Genomic DNA, 20,480 nt, shown 5'->3' with positions numbered 1-20,480 from the left:
CAAGAGGAAGTGCTTTAATTTTGGTATTTCTGCAGTGTATATATAAGTCTATATATCCATATAGATATCTATATATTTACATTTATATCTAGATGAGGGCAAGGTACCCGTTTAGCAACTTTTACCATATAGGCCCCACCTTGCAAGCCTTCACCTACAACAGTAACCTGAGTGATCTCAAGATAGTTGCTTGTATAAAGCATGCATTGGCAAGATTAGACCCTTTATAGCCATGCCAAGAATTATACTGCCCAATTCAGGGCAATGAAGAATGTGTGAAAGTCCCACAGAATTCAGTTTTGAGCATACATATTTGCTCTACTGAATCAAGATCTTAAATTAATAAGGATATATAAATATGCTGTAAGATCCCTTCTTAAAATATTCCCTACCTAAAAAAAAAAATAAAAATGAGCCATTAACTGGTGATAAATTAAGATGCTCAAAAATAAAATAGGATTTAAAAATAAATAAAAGGCCTGTACAGGTTTTCCTGTTATGGAACCCCTTTTAAGAGGAGATTAGGCAAGAAAGCACACTTGCAAGTCATTTGCAAGAAAGCTGCAAGTTAATATAAGCCTAACATTTAATATAAGCCTAACATTTTCACCTGTGATTTGCAGGGAGCCGATTACTGGAAAATCAAATATTTCATGCTCATTCTTACTTGCAGCATGCATCTGTACATACAAGAGTAATGCTTAGCAGATTTGGCTCTCACATACCATACTTTCATAAAACAAACAGAAAAACTACTTTTATTTCACCTGTCAAAACCAAAATTGAAAGTGATGAGACTCATAATATCTTCCATCTCAGGGAAGATTTTTAGCATTTGCCTAATTATTAATGCACTGTTTAAAAATAAGGAGTCAAAACCTGGGGTGGTAAAAATCATTAGTATTTATATACTACCTAAACATATGCAAGGAACTGCAAAGGATGAAAATAATATGTGTACAATTGGTCTTATACAGTTAGGTTTTTCCTTCTCGGACAGGAAAAGTCTATTGCAAAACAGGAACCCCAATGCACTCTACTCTAATGCTGCAGTTTTCAAGTTGGATTCACATGGAACAGAAAAAATAGTCTGTTCTGTCTGTGAGGGGAAGGAGAACCCAGCAGTCCTTTCCCAGTCTCAGTCCCTGGCACACCCATGCATTAACCATGCTTTCCTTAACACAGAATAAGTCAGCTCTGCTCTGAGCAAAGTGTGGCTGCCCTCCAGCTGCCTCATGTGTCCAGGGCTAGGGATAGAAGTTACACAAACTAGTATAAGTGAATGGAAACCGGTTCAAATCTGTAACAAAACAGAAGTTCAGTGTACATAAACTGCTTTCAAATTGGCCAAAACTAATTTAAGATCTACTTGGATAGATGTAGTATCAGACTGAACTGATTTAGTTTAAATCAATTTATTGACCTTCTGTCCCAGTTCCCCTCAAGATTCAAGTTAATTCTCAGTCCCCTAGCATCCCAGGATGCTTTCCCCTGCAAACCCTGCCTCTCCCCAGTCTCACAGAGTGGGCAGCCTAGCCTTGGCCTAAACTGTCTGCTCCAGCCAAGCAGAGAGACATGCTCCAGCACCCCCAGCTTCTGGCCTGAGCCACTGCAGGTGTGTGGCTGCACTTCTGGAATCCAAAGAGAATGTCTGTTTACCTGCTTATTGGTTCCATCTACACAGGTTAGACTAACCTGCAAAGACCGAATCAATTCAGCCTTGGGCTTTTTGACTGCCTGTACTTAGCCCAGGGCTTTGCTCCCTTTAGAGCCACACAGTGGAATGGAGGTGAGCATCTGACTATTACAAAAAAAAAAAAAAATCATGATCACCACTTCTGCTAATCTAATCTATCTTCAAAAAGCCCCTGAAGGGCAAAGCAAATGCCTGGGCCAGCATTTATGCACAGATCAGCAACAGCACATTCTTTGTTCCTCTTTTTGGGGTCAGGCAATGGAAAAACAGCACTCCCTCCCTCACCCCCCCAACCCCAATCATGAGCATTTTCTTATAAACCAATGAACTGCTGCTGCTGATAAAGTTAAGTTTCAGTTGCAGAACAGAAATTAAAAGGTTCTCAGGCTGACCTGGGAAATATGACCTTTAACAGATTTGTGAAAACAAACAGCATCTCTGTGTGTTGTGTTTATTAAAAGAGGAATTCTGACTGAAAGACTGCCTCATAAGGTCTTGGTTGGAGACCTACAGGCTGGCTGTGCATGTGTTACGATATTGACTTGCATGCTCCAGATCCATGACTTAGGTTTTAGAAGGAAGGAGGGATCAATGTGAAGGTCTAACTAAGAACAAAGCTATACCTGATACTAATGTTGCTGCATTTGGTATGAAATAACACAAGTGAATGCAGAGAATTTCAACCGATGTCACTTTTCTACTCCCCTGCCCCATACACATGATGTTGAGTACTTGTGGTGAACATGACAGTAGGTAAGTAAGTGTAGGAAATAAGACTGCTATGGTGAATTTTGATTTCTACAGATATCCTCCAAACCCTGCCAGTGATTTCCCCACAAAAGCTTCTGGAAAAACAAAGATTTTTTTAACACTTGTGCAAAGTCCACTGAAAATTAGTAGACCTGAAATACCTCTGCTGATGATTATTCAGCATAAGATCTGCTTTGATTCTTTACATTTTCAGCAAATTTTACAACTCAAAAATACATTTTTCAGAACAATACTTTTATTTGCATTAAAAGCGTGTGGCAGGGGAGGAGGTAGGGCATGGAGTTTTAAAAAGTCATTTGTATACCAGTTTTCACACATCCAAAAATTTCCAAGCAGGGAAAAGAATAAAAGATAAAAACAACAACAGTTCCTTTTCTGAGTGGGAAAGAGCAACTGCGTTTTTCAGGCAAATAAAATGTGCTAATGAATGTTAAATTACTGCCTATTGCAAAGGCTGGCACAAATATTCACGAAGTAAACCAGTGCTTTCCCAAGGCATTCTTATAAATTGTAGTAACATTTTTTCACTGACACGCTATGTATTATGCAAATCAACTAACGAGTATAAAAAGAAAAAGTAGAACTATTCCTAGCTGGTCACGTAAAAAGTGTTTGTACATTCAAATGAGCAGCCAAACACAGCTGTTGTTCAACTATATACAAATGCTACATAGGGTTAGGAAAAGTGGCTTTGTTTTCTCTTTAATGCCTCACCTAGTATACAGCACTTTCACAGCTTTCGTTTTTAATACACAATTTTGTATACTGAACTGAATGAATATTCTTCCAATATCCCTTTAAATAATTACTGCCATGCCTCCAAGAACTATTCAAATTGCTCTTTTTTCCTTTAAATCACTGTGTAAGCAGCCTCCCCACTGCAAAGCTACATGCAAGAGTAAAGAGTAAATCAGGTCTCAATGGGCACGTCTACACAAGACACTAGATCACTGTAGCAATGAGCTACATTGCCATGGTTCATTGCTATGGCGATGAAGCATCAGCAGGCAGGAACTGTGATGCCGACCTATTGCACAGTAGCAGTAGCATGGGAAAAAACCCATGCAGTATTGGGACTGTGCAGTAATGCCAGTTACTGTGCAATCATTAGTACTTACACTTAGTACAAGTGTGTCCTGGAAAACTATTTAGTAAGTGGATGTAGAATTCTTTCAAAATAAAAGTATTACTATGGAAGCTAAAGGCTATTATTGTTGCAAGAAAATGGTTGATGAAAAGCAAAATATTGAATACTGATGAAACGAGCTGAATGAAACTTCAACACTGTCCCAAAAAGAGCTAAAAAGTTTTACAAAAGCATAAGAAAATGAAAAATTATTTTAAATGGGGATACTTGATGAACTGATGCATAAACAGAGGGTTATCTCCCCTGCTCCCCCTAACTACAGGTTCTGAAGATGAAAAATCTGAAGCTGAATAAACTTAGGGTAAAGTCAGAATGCATTTCTGGAATCCTAGAGTAGGTAGGACATTACACATAAACTGGTTTAAGTGATCAGAAACTGGTTCAAACCTCTAACAGAAGTTCAGTGGACATAAACCACTTTGAAAATGGCTGAAACCTATATGAGGTAAACCTGGTTGAATGTAGTATCAGACTTAACTTATCTGGGTCAAACCAGTTTATACAATGTCCGTTTCAGATTCCTTCCTGGTTTAACTTAAACCAGAGTCCCCCAGCATCCCATATGCTTTGCAGGGCTAGAGCAGGGTTGTCCCCGCCCCTCTCCTTCCTAGTCAGAGCACTATCACTGCTCTGGCTGGCTGAGGGACTGCAGCAGCTGCCAGGCTTCCCCCTGCTCCACCCCCTCTTCCCGGCTGGCTGCTCAAGTAGAGATCCCCCTTCCTGCCCCTTTCCCAGGGCAGGGACCCAGTATCTGGCCATGCTCACCCATGCTAGCTAACACTGAGAGGTGTCTGCGTGATTCTCCAATTTCATTGGAACAAAGTGGACAGCTAGTGGCTTGCACATGCAAATACACCCCACAGATGTAAAGAGTTTGAAACTAATGAGATGTTTTCTTTTCTAGGGCTTGAGGGGACAATACACTGTTAGGACAAGCAGCCTGCTAACTGCAATTGGTCAGTCTTCAGGAGGGGACAGAGAAAGGTGTTAGAAATGACCTGGTTTGCACACAGTTTGAAGAACCAGGGAGACAAATTGAAAAGGTCACTAGCAATAGATGCAGGGTTTGGCAACACTAGGAGAGAAGGATCCCCTTGAGCAGCCAGCGGGGAAAAGCCTGGGATGGCACAAGCAAGGTTGGGGTTTATACCCCTCTCTAATTAGTGTGTCCTGCCAGGGCCTGGCCATGCCCCACCTCAGCTCAACATTGTGGAAAGGAAGGGAATGCTGCTCTAGCACCCCCCAGCTTCTAGCCTGAGCCACTGCAGGCATGTGCCTGCATTTCTAGAATGAAAGAGGGAATGTCTATCTACTTCCAAGTTGGTTCAAGTGTTGCAGGTTAAATCAATTCAGGCTCAGGCTTTTCGAATGCGTGTCCCTAGCCCTAGAGAGTACAAGCCCACTGTCCCACTTTAAGTACTTCTGAAGTGCACCAAGTACTTCAGGTTGCTTGCAGGTGTGAAAAAAAGCAAAACAAAAAAACCAGTGCTTTACTGGAAGAGGAAGTGAATTAGTTCAACCCAGCTCACCAGCATCTATATAGACTGGGTACTTCAGCAGGATTTTTTGGCACTTTTAGCTAAATCTGATTCAGCTATTAGATGAAAGCACCAGAAAGTCTTGCATGTGATCTACACAGACTTTGGGCAAGCCAGGTCAAACTAACATGATGCATCTTCTGTACTGTGTGATAAGCTTAAAGTAAACTGTTTTTTTTTCCCCTAGGTCTGTAAGCAGCCTCAGAGATATCAGTTTTCCCAGGACAATCGTGGCTAATTTGAGTTAGCTGCCCTTCATTCCAAGGAAAAGGGCTCTGTCCCTTCCAGGCAGAAGGACTCAAATATTAAGTTTATTTTTACCCTTACTGTTTATACAAGCAGTCATTGTTGATACCTCTTTGGTGATAATTCAAAGCTAGAATTAAGTAGTATACACAAAATAAAGCATTATTAGCTATTTGTTTTGGTTTGTAATAAGGTGAACCTCAGCTTTATATAGCATAAAATTGAAGAACTTCAGGTTTGTACTGTAATTCCAAATCAGAGTCCTCTCTTCCTTATAATGTCCTTTTCAAAGGCATGGTTTCAGCATGTTGTGCAGTGCTATTTATTAAATATTTATACAGAGAGCGTACAATTTAATGAGACACTGAAGAGATTGTGACTGTATATTTCTAAGCTGTACATAAGAATATGAAGTAGTGCTATTGCTAGACTGGTTTCAGCTGAGCTCAGTACTGTTGTATCATGGAACCTTTTAAATTATTTCTCTGCAGTTTGGCAAGCTGGATTTCTTAAGTTAAAAATTTAAGAGCCAGATCATCCACTGCAGTGAAAATACACATGCTGCAAAGTCAGTGGGCAGGGGTGAAGCAGGGTGTAAAGGCAGCTTTTGGCTACTCTGTACATTCCTATGAACCTGGTGACAGTACAGGGGGCTTGAACTCTTACTTAGCTTCTCTATTTCACACCAGCTGCTGTAAGGATTTCAAACTACAACTGGAGAAAAAAAGAAATACCACTGCTAAATTCTGAGGTTGAAGTACCTGCACTTCAGATATCAGGAGGTCTCAATTTCTAGGGCAGCCTGCAATTCAGGAAAGGCGTTTACTGATCAGTGTTCGTAGGATGGTCTGTAACCTAATGAAAACCAGATTCCTTTGGTAATGTCGACTTTAGACGAGCAAAACTTCTTAACAGGGTTTAAAAAAAATTTAGATTAAAGCCTGGCACACCCCAGACATTAATCGGCTAGCATCAAATGGAAGAGGCACTGAAAAATAAGTACAGTACCACAGCATTTATGGTAATCTGAAATCCTTCAGAAACAAATCCCAAGTTTTCTATGGCTGATTAATATATTATTTAAATGTTTACTATTCATGAATATTTGTATTAAAACATGTGGGCAAGGGAGGCTGGAGTGTATTCCTTAGCTCTTGCTAGCTGCTGTATATTCTGAATGGAACAAAAGGCTTGTTCAAAAAAAAAAAAAGGAAGATGAAACAGTAACTTGTGCAATTATTTACCAGAATTTTATATGTTAAAAAAGGAACTTGAAAAGGAAACTCAAAAGAAGAAAAAAATGGAGATCTCTAATACAGAATAAGAATTACTAAAACATTTGCTACAAGTGTATTTATTAATTTTATTCAAAATTTATTATTGTGATAGCATTAAGGCATTTAAGAAAAAAAATAGAAGAGTGGAAGTTTTCAGCCTTTCCAAATGAAGGATTTAATTTGCATCAGGATTCTGTATACACGTATATGGTAACTGCACTGAATGGAACTGCACAATGTCCATTTCCTGAAGAAGGAAGAGATGAAGTCCGAGAGATTCGCTAACACTGGAGCAAGGGGAGATGGAGTTTACAAATCGCAAGCAAATATAGGTGCTGCACTAGTCACATTTCAGCACCTAAAAATTCCGAGAGCCCTTGCTCCAAAAACAATAGGCAAGACCTACCATAATAAATTAACCCAGGGGTGCTTAACTTCCAGCCCATGAGCCAAAACTTGCCCACGGTGCTGTCACCCAGCTCATGGGTCTCCCCACAGGTCTGGAATTTCAGCAGCAGTGGAGTGCTTGATCCCAGCATGCAGTGCCAGGTGGTGCTGGGCCCCAGGGCCCAATCCCGGTGGGAGGGAATGCTGCCAGGTCCCCCAGGACCCAATCCCAGCACACAGGGAGTGTGGTGCCAGGCCCCCAAGACCCGGTCGCAGCATGCATAGCAGGGAGCAGGTGGTGATGGGTGCCAGGGCCTGGTCTAGCTGCTGATGGGCTCTGTGCTATTATTCTGGCCTGTGAGGCCATAAGGCTGAGCACCACTGAATTAAACAAATGTTGTTAGTCTAGTTAAATAACTACACAAGAAACCGATACCAGTTGTAAACAATCCACTTGGTAACTTTGGACTACTGTATTAAATTAACAGACTTCTGTGGCACAACTTGAGAAAGGAGCTGATACAATATGCGTAATTTCCAAACTGATTGACTGGAACCAAACAACTTACAATGCCTTTGGAGCTGCTCAGTTTCATTAACTGATAAGTAGGGCCTGGTTTAAATCACAGGCCCAGCTCACTAGTATCAAGGCCCATTTGTGGCAGGGGCCACCATTTTCATGCCCAGATCATGGTGGCCTCTACCCATGAATGGGCCATGATGCTAATGGTCAGGGTGGAAAGTGTGGTCAAACCTGCCTGGCATCAAGGCAGAGGTGGCTTGGCAGTGCCCTCAGCCAACAAACTCACAACACTGGTTGAATGGGCTGGGGCCCCGCCTTGTGCAAGAGATGCCACTCACACTCCAGTCCCCTGCCACCTGCCGAGCAAACCTTTGTTGGTTGCGGGCACTGCCAAGCCACTGCAATGCCAGGCAAGTTTGGCTGGGGTAGGGCTGTCTGCATGTATGTGAGGGGCCACTGTCCCTCAGCCTGACCCACTGCTGCCCCAAGACCCACTCTGCAAGCAGGAGCCCTGCTGGGGCAGCACAGACCACTTTCCTCCAACTGCCTGCCGGGCCCTGCCTGGTAATGCATCACTGCTAAAAACACTTGCTGGGGTAGGCAGGGGCAGACACTGGGTACTGCATGGCAGTCCCCATGGGTCCATTTTTTTGCAAGGAAAAGCCACATGGTATGGCTGCTTCCTGGGGAACTCCCCAGCAAAAGTCAACTTCCTGATTTTCATGAAAAATGCAAAATTGTGGTTAAAACCAGGCCCTACTGGTAAGTAAATGATCTGTGTAGGGAGAAGGAACTGCTTGTAAATTTCATCAGCTGTGAATCTCCATGCTATGGAAATCCTAAAATTGGCTGGAGAAGCCCTCCCTTTCCCAATGATAAGATGAGGGGGCGTGGCCAGGCCCCAGCAGGATGCTGTAATTAGGGAGCAGTTCCCCCCTCCTCCCTGTTGATAACAGAAATTTGAGTTGCACAGCAGGGAGTCATGGAGTTGTTGGCATTTGTCATCCCATCAAAAAAACACAGTCTCTCATTAGTTCAAGCTCTTCAGAGGGCCATTACCAGCTACCTGCTGATTAGCTTCAAAAAGCCCTAAACTGACACTGTCCTATCTGCCTTTGTCCCATCTCCTACAGCACAGATCGTAACCAGCAAGTGGTATGTTAGCTAATGCTGAGAGGTGTCTGTGTAAGGCAGAGGGGAAGAGGGAAATCTCTGCTTGAGCAGAGAGTGGTGAGGGGGAGGGGGGACCAGGAGGAAGCCAGGCAGATCCCACTGTACCTGCAGTCTCTGCAGGAGCTGCAGCCAGGGAACGGGGCGGGGGGGGCAGTAGGGATCTCCAAATAGGGAAGTATTCAATTCAGATTTGGCCGATTCGATTTGGTAATTGGAATCACTGTCCCCATTTAATTTGGCCAAATCAGAAATCGGATACTCAGCATTGATTTGGAGATTTGGGTCCTCCGGGGAGAGGCAGGAACAGCAGGGCAGTTGCAGGGTCTCCCATGGTTCCTTCAGCTGTGCCTGCAGGTTCTCCCTGGGTAGAGGGAGCTGCAGGAGAAGCCCCCATGGCTGCCCTGGTCAGCCCCAGCCCCTGCCCAGCCACAGCCTTATGGCACTTAAAAAAAAAAAAAAATCCACACACTCACCAGCTCTAGCAGTGGCTATCAGTTCCTGAAAGCCCTCCCTGTGCAGTGCAGCAGAAAGCCCTCCCTGTGCAGGGGTCAGCAAGGATCACCTCCCTCACCTGGCACCCATGCAGCAGCTGCCCCCATGGCACAGGTGCAGCATGGCTCAGCAGGGTGTCACACACTGTCTGAGAGCTAAGGCTACTGGGGCTGAGTGGTGCCGGGGTCTGGGTGACTACTGCAGCTGCCCCAGCTCCCAGACAGTGCACAGCATCCTGCTGAGCTGCACTGCACCCTCACTGAGGCAGCTGCCGCACAGGTGCCAGGCAGGGGAGGTGATCCCCGCTGCCTCCCACTGTTCCACGCTGCATGGGGGGGGGCTCTGCCACAGGTACTCAGAGGCTTTGATCACCACTGCCAGAGCCAATGAGTGCATGGATATTTTTCTTTTTTAAGTTCCAAGAGGCTGGGGCCAGGCAGGGCAGCCATGGAGGCTTCTCCCACAGCTCCCCCAACCTGGGGAGAGGCAGGCACTGTTAGAGGAGCCACAGGAGAACCTTCAGCTGCCTGGCTGTGCCTGCTCCTCCCCAGCTGATGCAAATCTCCAAATCAATTTTGGCTTTGGATTCAATTTGGACCTTTTAACGGGTCTCACAGTTAGATTCAGATTGGACTGCCATATCGTGCTGAATTTCCTCTGAATTGAATAAGCGAACAAAGTTTCGTGCAGCCCTAGGGGCCAGCCCTGCTGGTCTGGAGCAGAGCCCACTCCAGAATTGCAAAGCACCTGGGATGCTAGAGGACTTTGATTTAACTTAAACCAAGAAGGGGTCTGGGACACACATTGTATAAACTGGTTTGACTCAAGTCAGTTCAAGTTTTTCTCAAACCAGTTTCAGCCTTTTTCAAACTGGCTTATGTGCACTGAACATCTGTTCTGTTACAGGTTTAAATCAGTTTCTGATCACTTAAACTGGTTTATGTGTAATGTCTGTCCCTAGCCTACAAGACCAGGCAGGAGAGGGCAGAAGATGGAGACATGGTCGGGGAGCCAGGCTTGCCCCCTGTCCCTTGCAAATTCCCCATTTAGCTCCCCCCATGCCTACCCTCATTGACTCTGCCCACTCCTGTGCCTACCACCCCCACAGCCTCAGGCTCCTCTTCCATTCCCCTGCAGCCTCTTAGTGTCCCACCCCCACCCATCCTCTTCTACCATGCAGCTTCTAGCCCCCTGCCTGCCTGCCTACCCATGGCCTCAGGTCCAACTATTCCACATCTCTCCACTACTCAGCAGCCTCCTTCCTTCACTGGTGCCTCCCCCACACCCCCCATGCTCTGGTAAGCTCCAAGCCCACTGCAGCCTGGGGCATGGAGCACGTTTGTTCTGGCCCCAGGCCAACCCTGTAGCAGTAGCAGCAGGAGCTTGTGCCGTGGGGTTGGGGAGAGATGAAGGGGTAGGGAGAAGGCTATGGGGAAGAAGACAGGACGAAGGCAGGAGCTGTAGCTGCAGCTCTGGGTCCTGAGCCTGGGTTGCAGCCAGGGCTATACCAGCTGGTTATCCCCCACCACACTGCATTAGATTTCAAGATGAGGGACTTTTTGCTCCCCCCTCACCCACATTTAACACGTGGGAGGAGGTGGGGTGAAGCCTCATCTTGGAATAAAGTAAATGCAGTAAATCCAAGATACGTAAGCTTTCCTGAGTCTGAGCTCACTTCATCAGATGCAGAGATGCTGATCAGCATCTAATGAAGTATGCTCAGGCTAAGAAAAACATATGCAGATTTAGTTAGTCTAAGGTACATCTCTACCCTGCCTTCTTTCTCACCTCAGATTAATGCAACTAACTACAACTCTCATTTGCTAATAGCAAACTGAAGACAAAGCCACACACACAAATAGGCCACTAGTAAACACTTAACAGAGATTATTTTTGAAGAGGAATCTAGTTCAGATTCTTGATCTTTCAGTCTTTGTTCCTTATGTACTTTACATCCTGGTGTTTGCTTCTGGACTGCTGCATTTAAAACAAGAGACTCTACCCTGTTTTATATTATATTACATTCTCTCTACTTGGACTCTAAGTATTATTCCTTTACTCAACTCTGCTTTTCTCCTCAAAATGGCATTTTTCAGGGCACAGTTTCTCTCTTTCAGAGAATGGAGAAAAAAATTCCCATATTAAAAAACAAAATAAAACAAAACAAAACAAAAAAGCCGCAACTTAAAAAAATCCTTGGTCTGGACCCATTTCTCAGAGAGGACAAGCAAGTTTACTTATTTTTGTTTTTTTTTTTTAATAATTTTTGATTTCATAAAGATGACAGTCCAAAGTTGATAACTGAGTACCATGTGCATCAAAAACTCTCAAAAATCATAGAGAAATCTAGTGCACCTTTTGTAACTAGAAATTTGGTGTGTATTTGCTATTACAGAGGGTAAAAATAGATTTTAACACCTCTGATAACAAGGCAATAGAATCAGATATGTAGTATTGAGTCCAAGTTTAAAAAACAAATATCACGATCTCTAAACGTAAGGATCAAAAAGCCAGGATTTCACCTATAGCCTTCTGCAATGAAAAGTCAACACCCCAGATTATTTTTTTTTTTTATGGACACTATCACAAAACCTGGGGCATCAGCCTACAGAGTTGGCCAAAATAATCCTTGAGGTGACTCCACTGGCCTCAATTGGAAATACAGTCGGGGCAAGTTTTATACAGCTTGTTTGGAAGTGGTCAGCATTTAAAACTTAAACCAATGTTTTAGATAGCATTGTTTGGTTTTTTAAAAGCCCTTAAACAAGTAGTACGCATCCCTCTCGCTAATTGACCAAGGGAAGAAAGTTACCAGCAGACAGATATTAAACAGGCTGAGCTGTAAAGACCCAAATGGGTTTTCTGATGGAAAAGCCACTTCAACTTATACCAAAGTGCCACTCCTGGACTCAGCTAAGTGTGCACGTTTTAAGTGTCATTAGACACTGCATGACTTTTTCTGCTCTCTGATGATCACAATGACCACATCCTCCCTCTCCCTGCCTCTGGCCCTGAAACTCATTTTTTTTACACCTCTGACAGGCCACTCTAGATTACAAAGGCTGTTGTTCTGGATAAGACTGCAATGTATGAAGTGGAACTGTTTCCTGTTACCCTCCCCCTGCTATACCACAAGCCCTTTATTAACTTATTCTGCAATAAGCACTGATACTTTCAGAAACTGATCATTGCAACAAACATTTGCAGGCACACCTGGCACTCCTGCCCATACGTTGGGGTGTTCACATGAGAGTAGTACTACTGGTGCTGCCTGGTCATGGACAAGATTACCACACCGCAAATTCACAGCGAACTTCCAAGAAAAGAGACACCCCTGTGCTATTGTTTGCGGCCTTTTCATTTTTTTCCCAGGAAAAGCCAGAATAATTGGCAAACAGCCTAAAAGACTGCTGTGAATTATACAGTCACACCGAGTTCAAGTCTGTGTCAATGTGTCGTCTCAGCTTAAGTAGTTTATTGTGAATTTCCTTTCCCTATGTTTTCCCCCTGAACTAACACTTCTGGAGGTAACAAGATATCTTCCTCAATCTACCACCACAAACTATAGCACTAGGACCTGAAAGATGATCTGTAATTGGCCTGTCCATCATGTGTTATCTTTGCACATCTGGCCCATAATCCAGTGGTTTTCAAGCTTTCTAGAACCAAGGCACCCCTCAATAGTCTCGAGGCATCTCTTGGAAAATGCTACCTCTTCGTTTTTACTTCTTAATTGACTAGATAAAAACAACAGACTGATTCTTCTGTTTCAGAGAACTCAGAAAGACCGTAACAGAGCAGAATCTTTAACTTGTGAATTATGTTTGCAAACCTCAACACCCTGGTTGAGAACCACTGCCACACAGGATTATTTTGCAGATTATAAATTCACATATCCTTTGTTGCCTGCTATCATTTTATTTTCAGCAGCATTACCTCACAATTTTTTTCTCATCTTCCCCACTTAGGACTGTATACTAGGAGTGTGCAAAACAGGCCATATTCAATTCAGATGCGGCCCAAATCGGGGACAGTGATTCATTTAGTTGATTTGGATCACTCTCCCCAATTCGATTCAGCCAAATCTAAACCTGAAGATTCGATACCAATTCAGAGAATCAGCAATTCGGCCACAGACACAGCTTTAAATGTTTTTCTGTACATACCACAAGGTACCAGGTGCAGCTTGTGAACGCTGTGATGCTGGGGCACATGGAGCATCCTACAGGAGAGCGACTTCCAAATTCCCCCTACATCCCCCTGCTACCCCTTACACCCATAACCCCCTCCTCCCCCATTCCCTAAATTAAGTTGGATAGCGCCGGGGGCAGCAGGAGCACCAAAGAGATGATGCTCTGCCCAAAATCAGAGCATCTCTTCTGGAGGACTGACTCCTGTGCTGGCTCCAGGAATGGTCTGGAACTATGCCTTGCTCCACTGTTCTGTGAAGTGTTTTTTTCTGACCCCCCCGATACCCAGGGGTCTAAATTTTCTCCCTGTGTTGCAAGTTTGCAGCACGGGGAAAATTTTTTTATTCCTGCACCTGCCTCTTGCCCCATCTCAAAGGGATTTGAGACTGAGCAAGAGGCACATGCGTGCTCATCTGGACGCACCCATCTGGGTTGGCTCATAGTAGCCTCTGTAACTGAAAGACTCAAGTCATGCTTATTTATATACTGGCTTCCCAGTGGTATCAACCATATTATGCTACTTAATACTATTATTGCACTGGCACTAATCAATACAAAATAATAGTTTGCACAAGTCTAATGCTCATTAGAAAAAGTTGGGGGAACAACATGCTCCCAGAATCACTTAACACAGGTAAAATCCTGTGGCCTCCTTCTGCCCAGGCTGACTGGGAGCAATTTGCTCCCAATCAGTCTACGCATGGAGTATGGTTCATTAGTTAATGTGCCATTTTTCTAGTACCTGTATCGATAAGTACTGTACTAGAAAATGGTGCATTAAGCTAACATACTGTGCAGTAATTGCTGCACATGTAGATAGTGATGCTTTACTGTGCATTAAATTAGTCTAACGTACAATAAAGCATCTAATGTTGATGTACTCATTGGGTTTTAAACTGGACTCTGGTTTCTATGTCACTCTAGAGCTTACACAAGTTTAACCTAAAAATGATAGGTACCCCATTTATATAGTTTGTAGCTATCGGTTGTTAATTGGGTTCTGATGCGCATGAGCTAGGCTCTCTCATATACTACACTTGAAAGACAATAATTCTAAAAATTATTCCAAAAGTCTAAACAACTGAAATGCATCTAAAATTATTGTTATTTTGAAAGCAACAGCACTCTTCAGCTAAATAGAAATCTGACCAGTTGATCCAGTGGAAGAAAAAAAACAACATTTACTAACACTTTTAAAAGATTCTCAAGTGCATATACTATGCAGAATTGATATTACATTATTAGAAATTTACTTAAATCATGGAGAAACTAAACAATTTTCATGCGTTGGTTATGGCATAAAAAGCTAATTCTGCTGATAGTACCCGGATGTGCTCTGGCAGCCCACCTCCTGGCACTGAATGGCAGAGGCCTCAGTGGTGGGAGGAAGGATGAGAGGGTGGCTGCCATTTTGTCCGCTGCCTCCATGCCACCCTGCAAGCTGGTACTTCAACACCCCTCCCCCCACCCTGCGGGCCAGCATTTCATTTTTATTGTTTTGCTTTTTTTACACTGATTTTGGAGGGCAATTCTGGATATTCCAGTTTCCACAAAATCCATGGAATTGTAAATTGAGTAGACCATTACATATTATTGCTACTAGAAATGAAAACAGCCCTTTCTTCTGCAAACAGAAATGACAATAGCACTGACAACAGATAACGTCCCAACATTAAGAATAGGTAGGTTTTACCATAATACTCTTATTTCCTTCCCATGCAGAAGTAGTTCTAGACACGATATTTCTCAAGTCTTTTTGGTATGATGAAATAAAGTTCACTGTTACTACAACAGAGTTTACAACAGTAATTGACACAAGTTCCAGACTAAAAGACAAATGCTGTCAGCAACTCAATTTTGTTTGTATTGTAACTATTTACCTGAGCTGAGAAGTCAATTAATTTTGGAAGAAACAATTTACTTCCTTCATCACTCTTCAGAAAATCCAGCAAACTGCCTGTTTCAATAAAGAAAGAATAAGTCAACAGTTTACAAATAAAAGGAAGTTCATCACTAGCCCTGTAATCAGGCTGCCAGTTTTACAAATATGTGAAAATATTAAATTGGATACAATTAGCTAAGTTTCTTAACATGCTCTTACAACAACACAAAACGATATCCGTTTTGTGTTGTTGTGAGAATGGGCTATTTTATTCTGGTTTGGGGTTTTGTTTTTTGGTTTTTCCTTTGAGTCACAGATATGAACACTTGATTTTCCCATTTTTAGGGATATCAGAAAAGCTATCCTTAGGGAACTGCCTGTAATTACCACTCTGTTAACCATATTACTATTTAAAAACGTCACAAAACACATCTTGTTCATAAAGAGAACAGAACAGCCCTTTGATGAAGACACGCAACTAAAGTATCCGTTCATAAATAGTTTTATTTTGTGAACCTTCTGCACTGTGTAGTAACTACCTAGAAAAGCCTGGTTGTCTCTGAATGATGGACAATCAATGAAACACGTTGGATAATTAATGAAAATGTTAATGAAGTGAAGGATTGCTGCATGTAGTTTGCTTTAATTAGTTACACCATTTTGGTGAGAGATGATCAGTCACACTACCCAGAGTGACCACAGATATTAAGGAATACACTGAGGATGTGCCAAAAAACTTTATTTTAGCGACTTTGAGAAATTTCTGACATAATGCAACCTAAAAACACTGTAGGCATAAAATAAAAATTGTTATCCTTCAGAGAGAGATTCTTGATCATTTAAAACCAAAATCTGCAAATGTGTAAAATATGTCCCTTTTTCCATTGTTTGTTACTGGGAGTAAATTCATTACATATAGAATATTTAACTCTTGATGTTGCTTTTAAGGCTCAGTAGTTCTCACCTTTTGCCATGAATTCTGTTATTATATAAATAGGTTCTTCTTTGGTGACTACTGCATACAGCCTGACTAGTTTGTCATGCTGAAGCGTTTTCATGAGGTTGGCCTCCTCCAGGAATGCTTGCACTGACATTGTTCCAGTCTTCAAAGTCTTCACAGCAACTTTTGTACTATTGTTATAAAAGCCTAGAAAAGAAGGAACCATCATGGCTCAGGAATCATTCAGCAGCATGCCAACTGTTAGGAAAGCTTGCAAACTAGACAAGAACTCGAGAGTAAAATCTTGGAGGTAAGTGTTCTTATATAGCACATTTGAATCATCAGTGTTACAAATTCTTATTTTCCAAGATGCATTAACAGATTATTGCTCTACCCACTGATGTACAATGTTCTATTTTTGTAAGTAACTATGCAAAAATAATATAAAAGTGAGACTATTTTATTAAGGTTCCTTTTGTGCCCTACTTTTCACATTACAACACTGCAAAAAAAAAAAAAAAAAAAATTAACAGGAAGAGGTAAAATTCATGACTCAACACCCAGCTACCAGCCAATCTCCATATTTTAACAGTTTGCCTCTCTAAAAGAAGGTACACAGCCCGGTACTTACTCATTCCAGGCAAAGAAAGAGCTCATGGTCATACAGAAAAATCTGTGCCAGAACAGGGAACTGAATCCAGGTCTTCCCAATCCTAAACTAGTGTCATCTGCCATCTTTTTAAAGAAGAAAAAACACAACCTCCAAAAGCTATCTGTAAGCCTGGTACAATGCACAACCAAGTGCAGCCAAGGAACAATCTCTTGCATAGAAGAGTTAAAAAGAAAGGAAAGACAAATAGGCACTTTACTATATGTAAAACAGTTGCATACAAATCTTTTTTTAAAAAACAAACAAACAAACAAATGTACCATTTTAGGCTTATTTTAAAATGTTTTTTCTGTTTTGAACTCCTTGCAGAAAGTGTACAAGGTACTAAAATTTACTTCAGTCAGGGTCAAGGGCACTTGGCATATCCCACCGTGGCACGGCCCTTCATTCAGGAAAATAAATTATGTGTTACCAGAATCCTCTCATGTGAAGGAGCAAAATGGAAGGATGACAAAGCAACAACAAAAAACAAGCCTTAAGAGCTTGGTCCTGTACTATTCTTCTGTTAGTTAACAGGGAAAAGGAAAGAAGTTGGCTATTTTCTCACATACAATTGAGGAAACCAGATAAAGGAAGTGTGGCCACTGCAGAATGGCACTTAAATTTTATAGCAGGCCTGGCCCCAGCCCCATACTACTTAAGAAAAACAGTAATCAATGCTGATAGGTATATTATTCATTTCTGATAACTTGACTGAATAGATGAAACAAGTGTCAACTTGGTCACTACCAAGGACTAGATCAGATTCCCCCAAATGAAGACTTAAGCTAGCACTTGAAGCTTATTGAACTATCACTTAGCTGGCAACTATAGCAAGGTTCTTTCACAGCCTTAGAGACAAGCAGGGCTAGAAAGGACCTCAGGAGGTCATCTAGTCTAAGGGTTGGCAACCTGTGGTCCACAGGCATTTCATCTGGCCCTCGGGGCAAGGAGGCTTCTGTGCCACTGCAGCAGTAGGGGGCATTGCCCACACACTAGGGAGAAGCAGCAATAGCAGCACTGCAGCAGAGTGGAGGGAAGTGATGATTGACTCTGGCTCCAGTACAGGCTGAGAGTGGGCAGCTGCCCACTCTTGAAGGCCAGCTGCATTAAAATCAGCCCCCATTCCTTCTTTCCACAACAAAACGTTGCTGACTACTGATAAATCCAACCCTCTGCTCAAGGCAGGATCATCTTCACCTAAACCAACCTACACAGATGTTTGGCTAGTCTGTTTGTAAAGGATGCGAGGACAACAACTCTAGGTAGCCTGTTTCAATGCTTAACCACTCGCAGAGTTAGAAAGTTCTTCCTGATATCCAATCTAAATTTCCCTTGCTGTAATTTCAGAGTGCTGCTCCTTGTCCTATCCCCTGATGCCCCAGAGTATCACCATCCTCTTCATAACCAAGCTTTGGGTATTTGAAGACTGTTATCAAATCCCTCTTTCACCTCTCCAAACTAAATTTCACTTCTTTCAGCTTTTTCTCCTGAATCACATTTCCCAGACCACTAATCATTTGTGTTGCTCTTCACTGAATTCTTTCCATTTTGTCCCCAGTTTTCTGGAATTGCAAGGCACAAGTCTGGACATAAAAGTTTTCCAAGTGAGACCCTACTAAGTGATGATAGGAGTAGAAGGATCATTTCTTCCCTTGACTTGCATGTGACATTCCTGTTAGTATAGTATGCTATTGCCTTTTTTCTGTACAAGAGCTTATTGATACATTCATCATTATAACCCTTGAGTCTTGTCTGCAGTACCTCTGCCTAGCCAGTCTCTCTCCAGTTTGTTTCTGTGCATGCAATTGTTCTATCCCAAGTGTAGAACTTCACTTTTGTCTTTACTGAATTTCAGCTGATTAATTTTAAGCCATTTCTTCAGTTTATCAAGGTCATTCTTAATCCTAATCCTACCCTCCAGAGTGCCTACAACTGCACCCATATCAGTGTCATCTGCTAAGTATGTACTTGTCTGTGTATCACAGGTGGCACAGAAAGGAACACAAACACAGTCTGAATGGTCAGTATGGAAGGGCTTCAGGCTCAGGCTAAACAGCAGAATGATATAATTTGAAACTGAGACCATCTTTTTGTTACGTGTTTGTACAGCAGAAACACAATGGGGTTCTGGTCCCTAAGCAGCGTTGCTAGGCACTACCACAATATAAATAATCATTTCCTGGTTCTAACTGCATTCATATCAGTTTCCCAAAAGATCAGTTGCCAGGCAGACATGCTTTGAATGCACATCAACCAGGAAGAGACTGTGAGAGATATGAACTTGATTCATGCCACTTTCCCCCTCACCCCCCACTCACTACTGGGGTTGTTACAAGCTTCACCCAAAGCAGCAGACTTTCTGCTACTGTAGGCTCCCCTCCAATGCCTGCATTGCCTCTACCGAATCTGACTTATGGTCTACACCCACTCTTAGGTGTCTGGCACTTGCAATCCATGAGAAACGTTCACGCACTCCAACTTCCTACAAGAAACATGAATACAAAAGGGGATGAGTAAGTGATGAAGCTTCTACTTCCTTCCTTTCTGTAGGTTTCAGCCAGACCACTTTGAATTAGTTTTCAGAATACGGATACACTGCAAAAACGCATCTGCAACGTTTTCAAACACACCCATTTATCTTGCACATTTGCCACAGGAAGTTAGATAACCCATAGTCAGATACGTCAAAAAAATTGCTGGAACATTTTTAGACTCTTATTTTCAAGAATGTATTTCTTTGGTTTGACCTCCTCTGCTGCTCTAGTAGTTGCATAAAAAGATACCAACACTGTAATATTACAGATTGACATTTAAAGTATATTAAACCCAACACCTGGGATGTCAGAAAAATGTGACTCATTAGTAAAATAAACTATAACGGCTCTTTTTGTGTTCTTAACTTCTTTTAGCCCTACTTGATTGCTCCTTCACTCATAGATTACTAGTGCCAGAGACTGTTAGGACTTGTATCATAGCAGTAGGTACTGGGAGACAAAAATGAATAGAAAAAAGTAGGCTGGGGGGCTGTTTTAAACTATGATGTCAGTGCAGCTGCTCCCCAGTACACCAACTCAAAAGTATAAAAATCTTTATAAACTGTACCAGCAAAAGTAGCCACTTCATGGAATGTTTCACAGTTAGTAGGGCCAAAAGGGACCTGAGCAGATCATCAACTCCGACCCCCTGCCATGGCAGGAAAGAGTACTGGGGACCAACGACCTCAGCAAGGTGATTGTCAAGCCTCATCTTAAAGACCCCCAGGGTAGGAGCCAGCACCACTTCGCATGGAAGTTGGCTCCAGATCCTAGCCTCCCTGACAGAGAAGTAGTGCCTCCTGATGTCTAATCTGAATTTACTCTCTGCCAGCTTGTGACCATTATTTCTAGTCACTCCTGGCAGTGCTCGGGGGAACAGGGACTCCCCCAATGCCTGCTGGTCCCCTCTGACTACTTTGTAACAGGCCACTAGATCCCCCCTCAGCCTTCTCTTGTGGAGGCTGAACAGGTTCAGGTCCCATAGCCTCTCTTCGTAGGGCCTGCCCTGCTGCCCCCTGATCATGAGAGTGG

The 20,480-nt window shown here is 42.6% G+C and overlaps 1 protein-coding gene across 2 annotated transcripts in view; it reads right to left on the bottom strand.

The window, feature by feature from the left end:
* The window catches only part of LYN (LYN proto-oncogene, Src family tyrosine kinase), an 86,527-nt gene that overhangs the window by 17,800 nt on the left and 48,247 nt on the right, over window positions 1-20,480 (bottom strand). For both annotated transcript variants that reach the window (XM_019548226.1, XM_019548219.1), the window contains exons 9-10: window positions 16,287-16,469; window positions 15,321-15,397 (exon numbers count right to left, since the gene is read on the bottom strand). In XM_019548226.1, the coding sequence (XP_019403771.1) occupies window positions 15,321-15,397; window positions 16,287-16,469 (260 nt within the window). The remainder of the gene's footprint in view (window positions 1-15,320; window positions 15,398-16,286; window positions 16,470-20,480) is intronic.

The sequence above is a fragment of the Crocodylus porosus genome, unplaced genomic scaffold (genome assembly GCF_001723895.1).
Source record: "Crocodylus porosus isolate Cpor-Errol unplaced genomic scaffold, CroPor_comp1, whole genome shotgun sequence".
Taxonomy (NCBI): domain Eukaryota; kingdom Metazoa; phylum Chordata; order Crocodylia; family Crocodylidae; genus Crocodylus; species Crocodylus porosus.
This window is presented reverse-complemented; position numbering and strand designations above follow the sequence as displayed.